At 46.9% G+C, this 11232-nt stretch overlaps 1 protein-coding gene across 4 annotated transcripts; it reads right to left on the bottom strand.

The window, feature by feature from the left end:
• Nucleotides 1-961: 961 nt before the first annotated feature.
• ydjc (YdjC chitooligosaccharide deacetylase homolog) lies at nt 962-10134 on the bottom strand. Of its 4 annotated transcripts, none has more exons than XM_031839144.1 (6): nt 9985-10134; nt 8567-8742; nt 7943-8093; nt 6676-6775; nt 3311-3488; nt 962-2590 (listed from the first exon to the last, which is right to left on the bottom strand). In XM_031839144.1, exons 2-6 carry the CDS (start codon nt 8728-8730, stop codon nt 2257-2259), a joined length of 927 nt encoding a protein of 308 aa, XP_031695004.1. In that variant the 5' UTR covers nt 8731-8742; nt 9985-10134; the 3' UTR covers nt 962-2256. The 4 variants fall into 4 exon arrangements, with proteins under 4 accessions (XP_031695004.1, XP_031695000.1, XP_031695001.1 ...); XM_031839140.1 differs by having other exon boundaries at nt 8567-8779; nt 9985-10052; XM_031839141.1 differs by lacking the exon at nt 9985-10134 and adding an exon at nt 9692-9923.
• Nucleotides 10135-11232: the final 1098 nt, after the last annotated feature.

Here is an 11232-nt window from a genome sequence, read left to right as displayed (position 1 = left end):
TCAAACTGGTTTCTTGAACATGACGATGAGTTCACTGTTCTCCAACGGCCTCCACAGTCACCACATCTCAATCCAGCAGAGCAGCTTTGTGATGTGGTGGAACGGAAGCTTCTCATCATGGATGTGATGCCATCATGTCAACATGGAGCGACATGTGTGAGGAACGTTTCCAACACCTTGTTGAATCTCTGCTACCAACAATTAAGGCAGTTCTGAAGTGAAAAGGGTCCAACCCGGTACTAGCAAGGTGTACGTAATAAAGTGGCCGGTGAGTGTGTATATATATATATATATATATATATATATATATACATATATATGAATTAGTTATGAAACAAGTGCAGTGGAATGAAATGTACAGTAGTTCTTGCTGACATGTAGTGATAATAATTATTGACGTACCCGCAAACATTGTTTTTGTCACGTATGAAAATATAATAATAATAAAATAAAATAAGGAACTAAGATCACCAGATGCGTTTTCCCTCTCGGGGCTTCTGTAGTTATGCATTAGGAAAGCATGTTTCTGTTATTTATATGAATATTAAATGTGATTGATCAGTTTCCATATGTGACACTCACAAACCTCCTCAGAGTTCATGCTGCCGAGCAGGAACAAGGACACATACAGGTAACCGGTGTCTGACAGCAGAGCAGCAGAGATGAGGGGCACCATCACATTCATCTATAAACATCAGATTTATTTGCTCAGCTTTGATCTTCTGTAACAAATCGAACAAAGCGATGCGTAAAACAAGTTTCAACAGAAACTTTGTCAACATATTTGAAATGTCCAGGTGAGGCTGTAAATATTACAAACACACGGAGCTGTTACGGGTGATTTCAAACGAGAGTGTTAAAGTAACGTTCACTTAAGAGACACACATTTGGCAGTTCAGTGCTACACAGACCTGAGATCTTTAAAAATCCCCCCCCCCCCCCCCACACAAAGACATGGCTTCAATGACTTGGCAGAATCATGCTGCTGCTGGTCCCCCTCTACCCCTTTACACTGACCCACATTGAACATGATTAATTGAGGCAATATACAACACGTAAGAACACAACTGCAAGGATGGAGGTCTTCAAACCTCAAGGTCAGAATAAACTGAACTAAAGTGAGCACGCCCGCCTTGTTGCAAACACGTGGCGCGGGGAAACTGTGTGGACGCAACTTGACTACAGAAGGTGGAAGTGGAAGCAGGTCTGCTCGTTTCCAACCGGAGCGCAGTTTGTGATGACGGACGGAACTTCAATTATAAAAGTCACATTCATGATTGTTAATATTATATGCAATCATCAACTAAGTTAATGATTTGTTAGTTAGCATTGAAAAATACTTTCATCACGTTTTACCGGCGTGTTGGTGCATACCTTTCTGTGCTTTTGTTACAGCCACGTCTGCACTAACGAGAGAGGCAAGTTGGTAATGAGGTTCATTACATGTTACATGCTGAGTATAACTGAAATAAAGTAGAAAAGTGACTTCAGTATTGTGCAGATCTGCGTCAGGTGCGTTTGCAACGACCACTGCTGTAATGTTTGAAAGTGAAAGTCAAGTTTAAAGTGTATCTACGCGTTATTCTCTCCCACGTCTCACAAACAGACTCACTGAGCAACACTTCATGTTGACCGTCAGTCTTGCTGTGTGCTTAGCTCCGTTAGCTCTGTTGGCTAACAGCTAGGTAGCTCTCCTGCTACCGACGCGAGAAGAGGTGCTCCGTTGTTGTCGGCGCCTGTTTTTGTTTCAAACTCGACGGAAACAAAACAAAACTCTCCAGAGCTCTCGGTTAGTTATTCCAACAAACACCAGCTGTGGTTTGTTCACAATAAATCCTTAATTCACAGAGTTAGATGTGAAAATATGCTGGCTCTACACGCTGGCCATTTAGCAAAATAAAAACAAATTGAACCAACCGGCGATACTGCCCAGCGGCTGCTAATGGCTAAGACCGAAATGAGGAGACACGTTCTTTTGTAGTCAGCGCTCGGTTGAGTATGTAGTCTGCTAACCGAGCCCCGTTTTAAACACCCACTGCTGTCATAATTTATTCAAAGTGTGCAAGCGGAAGTAGTCGTTGATCACCTGCGGCCCCTACCGGACAGTTAAGAGTAACAGTCAATAAAATGTCACCATCACTTTTTTTTCGGGACACAATGAGTGACCCACATCCCATAATAATTAGGTCAGATTTAGAGTGATTTCTGTTATTGCAGATGTCAATGTGACTCACTCTGGCTCCCTACAGTACACACTCAGATGTCTTTGAAGGCACAGAGCTGCACCCTCTCCCGGCTGTAGAGAGCCAGGAGGGCCGGGTCTCTGAGCACGCTCAGCTCATGCTGTCTGTCGGCTGACCGGGAGAAGTCGTCGGGGCCCTCTCCGCAGCCTCCTTCCTGGGGTCCACTCGGGTAGCCCGGGTGCACCATGAGCTCCGCTGTGACCACGGGCTGGTTAGGGCCCCAGGCACCGCCGGAGGTAGAGGCTGAAGAGGGCTCCGCAGCCAAGGCGTGGCCGAGGGCCCTCTGCAGGTTGGGTACGGACATGTTCCGGCCCATGGTGGTCAGCCCCAGGTACACGTCTGGCCACCTGTGCACATAAAAAACAGTTTCTGTCAGTCATCGACCAGGAGGGACAATCCTTCCACTCACTACAGCAGCGGACTGACACGCATCGTCATGACCGACATAACATGGACTTTTAAATCTGGTTCACACTGAACTTATCAAACATTCACATGATACTTGATGGTCAGCAGCATTACCAATTCTCCTCAAACACCAGTCGGTATCTGATATGAATCTCAACTCATCCGAAAATATGTTAGAAAAGGCTCAGTCCAGGTTGTGAGTTTGTTTACCTTGTTTCTGTTGTTGTATGTTAAAACAGGCATTTGATATGGTTTAGTGTACGTATATTGTATATATATTATATTATAGTTTACTGAATAATAATGCATCATATTTTAATTGTCAAATCTTAATCAATGCAAGCATATCTGTCAGGTAAATGTAGTACTACAATATATCACTTGTAATCGTCTCTTTCTGTTATTTGTCCCGGTGCAGGGAGACTACTTTTATTGGTTTTACTGGCACGCATCCATAAACTCCTAAAACCGTCCTACGGTCTCCTTTGTGCAAAGACACGGCTTGTACTGTTCTGGAAAAAGAAAGACGTTTAACTCCTGCAGGGCTTTGAAAGGATTTGGAGTCCCATGATCTCCTCTACAGAAGGGACGGACAGTTAGGATGCATGATGTTTGGGGGGGGGGGGGTGTGTGTGTGTGTAACATTTGCCCCAGCAGACCTGATTCCGTAGCGTGTGAAAACAGGGATGGAGTCCAGAGCGTCCTTCTCCACCTGTGCATAGAACCTCTGGAGGTGTGCCGGCAGCGCTGGGCAGCTGTGTTGCCCTGGCTCCACTGGGACACGGGTGAATGGAATCCTGAGGTCTGACAGGACCTGTGCAAACACCTCACGCACCCCTGCAATGACACAGTGCGACCACATCAATACTCCCAGCCCACGGGCACAGACAGGACTTCTTCCATATAATGTAGTCATCATCATGGCCAACAATAAAAGCAAACTAGTCATGAAACAATTAGTGCAATGACAGAAAATCATTGGCAACATTTTTGATCACCAAGTAATAGTTTTTAGTCATTTATCAAGCGTCCATTCATCCATCCATCCATCCATTTTCCTCCGCTTATCCGGGGTCGGGTCGCGGTGGCAGCAGGCCAAGCAGGCTGACCCAGACTTCCCTCTCCCCCGCAACATGTTCCAGCTCATTCTGGGGGATCCCGAGGCGTTCCCAGGCCAGCTGGGAGATGTAATCTCTCCAGCGTGTTCTGGTTCTTCCCCGGGGTCTCTTCCCAGTTGGACGTGCCCGGAAAACCTCCAGTGGGAGGTGCCCAGGAGGCATCCTAATTAGATGCCCGAACCACCTCAGCTGACTCCTTTCAACGCGAAGGAGTAGCGGCTCAACTCCAAGTTCCCTCCTGATGTCCGAGCTCTTTACCCTATCTCTAAGGCTGAGCCCGGCCACCCTACGGAGGAAGCTCATTTTGGCCGCTTGTAGCCGCGACCTTGTCCTTTCGGTCACGACCCAGAGTTCGTGACCATAGGTGAGGGTAGGAACATAGACTGACCAGTAAATTGAGAGCTTTGCCTTCCGGCTCAGCTCCCTCTTCACCAAGACGGTCCGGTACAGCGCCTGCTTTACTGCTGCAGCCGCACCGATTCGCCTGTCGATCTCCCGCTCCATCTTACCCTCACTCGTGAACAAGACCCCGAGATACTTGAACTCCTTCGCTTGAGGTAGGCACTCCGTCCCCACCTGGAGGGAGCAATCCACCGGTTTCCGGCAGAGCACCATGGCCTCAGATGTGGAGGTGCTAACTCTCATCCCCGCCGCTTCACACTTGGCTGCAAACCGCCCCAGTGAATGCTGGAGGTCACGATCCGAGGAGGCTGACAGGACCACATCATCTGCAAACAGCAGAGAGGCGATCCCGAGACCCCCGAACCTGACGTTCTCCACCCCCTGGCTGCGCCTAGATATCCTGTCCGTGAAAGTCACGAACAGGACCGGTGAATTTATTGCCGAGAATACGGACACAGCTCCTACTGCAGTCATACAGAGACCGGTCTGTCCACAAAGCACATGTAGACTGGTTGGGCAAACTCCCATAACCCCTCCAGTAGTCTTCCGAGGGTAAAGAGCTGGTCCACTGTTCCACGGCCGGGACGGAATCCGCATTGCTCCTCTTGAATCCGAGGTTTGACAAACGGTCAGAGCCTCCTTTCCAGCACCCTGGCATAAGCCTTCCCCGGGAGGCTGAGTAGTGCGATACCCCGGTAATTCGAGCACACTCTCCGGTCCCCCTTTTGAAGATGGGAAGCACCACCCCGGTCTGCACTGATCCCGACCCCCATGCGACATTGAAGAGACGTGTCAGCCAAGACAGCCAAGACAAGTGTCCAGCGCCTTCAGCATCTCAGGGCAGATCTCATCCACCCCCGGCACCTTGCCACCAAGGAGCTTTTTGACTACCTTAGCGGCCTCCGCCCCAAGTCTTCAGACGCTGCCTCCTCTCCGGAGGACATGTTGGTCGGGTTTAGGAGTTCCTCAAGGTGCCCTTTCCACCGCCCGACGATGTCCCCCATCTGGGTCAGCAGTCCCCCCCCCCGCTGAGAACAGCCTGAGGTAGGCCCTGCTTTCCCTTCCTGAGCCGTCGGATGGTTCGTCCTTGAGGCCAACCGAAAGTCCTTCTCCATGGCCTCCCCGAACTCCTCCCATGCCCGAGTTTTAGCATCCGCGACCACCGCAGCTGCAGCCCTTCTGGCCTGCCGGTACCTCTCAGCTGCTTCAGGAGACCCTGAGCCAACCATGCCCTGAAGGCCTCCTTCTTCAGCTTGACGGCTTCCACCACCGGGTTCTCGGGTTGCCACCACGACAGGCACCGATGGCCTTCCGGCCACAGCTCCTAGTGGCCGTGTCCACAATAGAGGCTTTGAACATGGTCCATTCGGATTCCGTGTCCCCAACCTCCCTCGGGATGTGTGAGAAGTTCCGGAGGTGGGAGTTAAAGACCTCCCGGGCATGGTCCTCCGCCAGTTCACCCTCACTATACATTTGGGCTTGCCGGGTCTTTCCAACCAGTTCCCCCGCCATCTGATCCAACTCACCACCAGGTGGTTATCAGTTGACAGCTCTGCTCCTCTTCACCCGAGTGTCCAAGACATACGGCCGCAGATCAGATGATACGATTACAAAGTCGATCATTGATCTCCGGCCTAAGGTGTTCTGGTACCAGGTACACTTATAACCCACCTTATGTTCGAACATGGTGTTTGTTATGGCCAAACTGTGGCAAGCACAGAAGTCCAATAACGAGACACCACTCGGGTTCAGATCGGGCAAGCCGTTCCTCCAAATCACCCCCCGCCAGGTTTCTCCGTCATTGCCCACGTGAGCGTTGAAGTCCCCCAGGAGAACTATGGAGTTGGCAGGCACTGCCCTTTCCAGGACCCCTCCCACCGACTCCAAGAAGGCCGGATACTCCGAAACTGCTGTTTGGTGCATAAGCACAAACCACAGTCAGAGCCTTGCTCCCCGCAACCCGTAGGCACATGGAGGCGACCCTCTCGTTCTCCGGGGAGAACTCCAACACAGCGGCGCTCAGCCGGGGGCTTTGTGTTCATTTATGACTGGATGCTCGTGGACCTCCCGTGGTTTTTCAAAGCATTCTGGTGCCAGCATGTTTTATACCGCTATCGAATGCTGACTCCTCTTAATGGGCCGGTAGGTCAGCGACTGCTTTAGTTTGGCCTCTTGTTTCCCCTACGGATTAGAAATTGTTCCTGTTTTGATTTCCACGCATTTAAGACAATGAATGTATGGCTGTCACTTAGCGGATGACAAAACGAGCGCTGCCTACAACAGAACGCCTCCATTCATGTCAGGAGGAGCGCAGTGAAAAACACACAGGGTGCTCTTGCGGTCTTGACGGGGGCTTGTTGTGGTTTGTATTCATTCAATAAATTATTTTTCTGACTTTTATTTGGTGCTTTGGTTACTTTTTTAGAAATGTGAAGCTGGTTGAGCCATGCGCCGTACAATAGCAGTTACAGTTGCCGTTTATTTTGTGTTTTTCTCTGCATTACCTGGCAGTACATGGACGTGTTGGTGTCCGTCCATGTGGTGGGGCAGGTGACCTGTCAGTTCCCTGAACAGCCCGACTTGGGCCCTCAACTCGAGCTCCACCTGGGAAGGAAAAAACCCCACACACCTGGAGGTTACTGACATGGAGAGACACGACTTCCTCTTCCTCGCATATTCACATTAGTTAGTTACTAAGTTAGGTACGAGTGGCTTTGCTGAATGAGTTCTTCAACACATGTTGTGACTCTAGATACAGTAAATTAACTGTAAAGCAAGTGACTTTTACTACTGATGACATTAATGTCGCTAGCAGAGATGCAACCCGCCAATGTCATCTGGCTCAAGGCAGTTTGTTTGTCTACCTGCACACGGACCGATGACAAAACGCTTTCTCTTCCAACACAACAAACTGACAACACCGGCACGCCTCTCTCCAACTAGCGCTCACGTTTCCACCGCTGGCTTCAGGTCACATGACACAGTGACGAAGGAAAAGGTTTTATTATTCATGATAAATGGGACTGCACGATAACCAGATGTTTTGATACAGTTTTGCGATTGTTTAAATGTGGCCCCCATTTACTTTCATTCTTTTCTCCTTTCAGTTTATTCTCGGTTCCCCGTGAAGGCCCGAGAGAAACACGGGGCGAGTCATTGATATACAAACGGTCATCACATCATTAGTATTGTGGTATTCCTTCAATATGTGTAGAAAATTAAACGAGTCAATCTGAAATATATATTTATTTCCCTCTTCATATTTTGCCATTTTTAAGGTTAACATTAATATTATTGGTATCGATAACATTTTGGATCTCATCATTTTTCATTTTAATGAAGCATGTCACCCCAGTGAGGTAAGCTTTGTGTTCACCTTCTCCCGCTCTGCTTTCTGTGTCCAGTAGATTTGCGAGTTGGGAGGTTAAATATGAGAGAGATCCAATCTGAACCAACAGATAGGCTTGAGCAGGAGCCACAAACAAGTGTGTGTGTGTGTGACTCTGTGACAGTAACCACCCTCCAGCGTGCGTCATGCTTTGGCAACTCACTGTCAGCAAATAGAGTTTCAACAGTGTGCACTTGATTTTTTTATTCCTACAGTTTGACATCCATGCATGTTACCGGCTCAAACTTTGATGCATATCAAAATAAATGAATAATAATAATTGTTTTCACCGAAATCTTGCTGGAGCATTTGAACATGTAACAGGTCTGGAGGCTCAGACATCATGACTAGATGATCACAAATGATGCTCTGGAGCCGTGTACCTGCTTCATGCTGAGCTGACCTCTCTCCAGGGCCTGACGGAAGCCCATCTTCCCGTGGAAGAAGCCGCGCTGGGTGGTCAGCGTGGAGGCCTGCTGACACACTGGAATGCCCTCAGAGAGGTTGGCGTGGAGGCCGATGGGGATGTTGTGCCTGACACGAAGAGAGAAACTTCTGTCATACCATGTGAGGTTGGCTGAACATTACTGACAAGTTCAAAGGCCCTATGTGTGTTCAACACTTGTAGAGGCTTGTTCTATATATATATATATATATATATATATATATATATATATATATATATAATATTACAGTCATTCAGCAGACGCTTTTATTCAAAGCGACTTACAATTCACATTCTATCCATACACAGTAGGCACAGCTTTGGGGTAAGTGTCTTGCTCAAGGACACATCAGCATGCGACTAGCGGAGCGGCATTAACTGCTTTCAAGTGTATTTGGAGCTGAGCTGAGCCGTCTCCATTCCCCATCACACGAGGGATGTTTGGCCAGTTATGTGAGTGGGAGTAAAGACAAATCCACCACCGAAGAAGCAATGTTCACAGGGCCAGGTACATCTCCACCAGGTGTCTTTTCTCTTTATCTACAGCGTGTCAGGATTTTACCTTTTCGCCAGATCTGCCGCCTCTTTGGCAGCACAGGCGTTAACCAGCAGCGACACGTTGGAAATGCCTCCGGCCTGGAAGCAGTCCACGATCCCCTGGTTCCTCCTCGGGCAGTAGCCGAAATCATCTCCCGTCACCACCAGCATCACCCTGGGCTGTGGCATTACTGCTGCTCTCTGTGGGGGGGGCATCATAAAGCTGTGGCTCGAGACACTGAAGATTATTGAGATGAAACATTTATTTATTTATTCATTTCATCTGGAATGTGTTGAATATATATTTATATGTTTGGTTGTGGCGATCTACAACTTATTTGATCTTATTTATTTTCTATCCAATTAAATTTGTATTTATTATATATTTATCTATATTTATTTTACATTCATTTTTTTCATTTGTTTTTCATTTGAATTATATCTTAAAATCAAGAAAATACACTGTCAAAATAATAAAACATGTTTAATGAATGCATGAGGTCAATGAGTAATTGTGTTAAATAATCGTGATCTCAATATTGACCAGCTAATTATGAGTTTTGCCATAATAAAGCAGCTGACATCCAAAATACACATTGAGGAGTTTATTTTACTACTTTGTCCATTTGCGTCTGAAGATTTCTCCTAAATTCACCAAAAGTTACCATTAGATAAAGCCTCATTTGCATATTTAACAACAACATTTTTACATACAGCAGACTATGTTCTGAAGGCGTGTTCACACATCACCCACAGACTCATTTAAACTACATGTATTAATACAAACATGGAGTAAATGCTTCTTTTCTTTTCATCTCTGGTTTATGGAGCGATACAAAGAGATATCCAACATTCCTTCTGTAAAAACCTTTGACTCTAACTAAATGAAAAAACTATGACGAACCTTCAACCAGTTCTCAGATGTCTATGCAAATGAGCACACACGTCACAATATAATCCGAGTTTGTATGTTCAAGCACAAACAACATGTTGTACTGTAAGTAATCAGCGGGGGAGGTTTCCGGGAGATATCTTTCTGTGAACATTAAGCTTCATGTAAAGTGTGAACCATGTCCACTGTGTCCAGAGACACCCACAGAGCCGGCTCTGTGGAGCCGACAGCAGCCTCTCTGAGGCTCCGGTCACTCACCGTCACAACGAGGACACGACACAAGCCGAGGCTGTCCAGCGGGAGAGAGTCCGCTGTTGAACAGCAGCGTTACCGGGGACACAGCGCACCTCTCCGCGGTCACCACCGAGCCCGGTGCCCTCTCCTCTCTCCGTTTAAACAGACCGGAATCATTGTAGACGACACCGTTTCTATTCGCCGGCTACATCTTCTCTCCGCTTCTCAGCGTCAGCGTGCTGAAGCCCCCCCCCCCCCCCGGCTAGAAGAGCACTGTGATGTGTTCTACCGACTGAAGAACTCTTAATACATCTTACCCATTGTGCTCCACGCGCTTGTCCATACGTGTCCGAGACCACGCAAAACACGGTGGAAATAAACTGTACTTCCGACTCGCGAACCGCATCGGTGTAGTCCGGAGTCCACTTCACCGGATTAGGACGCCCTCTGCTGGAGAAAACATGGCGTCCCACCCAGGGACCAGAACAACTTCAAAATAAGACGCCTTAAATTCACAAGACCACTAAACTGTAAACTGAAGTGTCAAAAATACCCTTTAGTTGAATCATCTCTTACGAATAAGTTTCATAATATATACATATATGTCCCCCTTGGTAATACTATGTTAAAGTGCATATATGTGACATTTGCTCTAAGAAATGCTATTTACCGACAAAGCAATTATATAAATGATTGGTGTTTCGATTATTAACAATCTAAAAATGAAACATAACATTTGACTGAAAACTGTACATTTAATTAAGCTTTTGAAAACTTTTATTTTGAAAACAAAAACCGTAACGGAAGTTTTTTTTGTCCACAGAGGGCACGTCATGCTTGTTATAAATGTATGTTGGTACATACATGTTCATAGTATAATTGATGTCAGTAAGACGCCATACATACATACATAATAGTCAGGAATGGCAAGCGAGGGTCTGTAGCGTGGCAGTAACGTGCACGTGGAGTTATGCTAATAAAGAGCAGTTATTCTGACGTGCTTGTTTATTTAAAAACACGACAATGCTCTTTGTCCAGAAATGTCTTTATAAAAAAAAGAAAAAGCCGAAGTGAAAATACGTTTTACTTTCCATAAATGTCTTCTTTAGGACAACGAAGACATACATGTAACGTTCTACATAAAGCCCGGTCTACGAGTAACCACGTGGTCTTTGTACACTTCGGGATGAAAGCGTTCATATGTCATCACCACCACCATCTCCTTAATCAAATGTAGATTACACACGCACCTTTTATGAACAGCTTCTGAACATGAATCCTCCTCAGCCAGCAGCCTCACTGCACGCAGGGCTCAGTAACGTTTACACACCGTTCACCGTGTAATGACACAGGTGTACAGGTGTGGCTTCCATCAGGCGTTCTCATGGTAGGACTCATGACAAGGCTTTGGTCTAAGGTCACATCTGCTGACAGGGCGTTTTTCTTTCCAGCACTTGAAGGATACAGTTCAGTTGTTACTTTACATAAAGCAGCTGAAATACAAGCTGCTCTTTGGATAAATGTTGAAATAAACAGATTTCCAGTACTTAGTGAAAAAGAGACAC

Source organism: Anarrhichthys ocellatus, unplaced genomic scaffold (assembly GCF_004355925.1).
Source record: "Anarrhichthys ocellatus isolate YVR2014 unplaced genomic scaffold, GSC_Weel_1.0 scaffold1324, whole genome shotgun sequence".
Classification (NCBI taxonomy): domain Eukaryota; kingdom Metazoa; phylum Chordata; class Actinopteri; order Perciformes; family Anarhichadidae; genus Anarrhichthys; species Anarrhichthys ocellatus.
The sequence above is the reverse complement of the archived record's forward strand: the minus strand, read 5'-3'. Positions and strand labels throughout refer to the sequence as shown.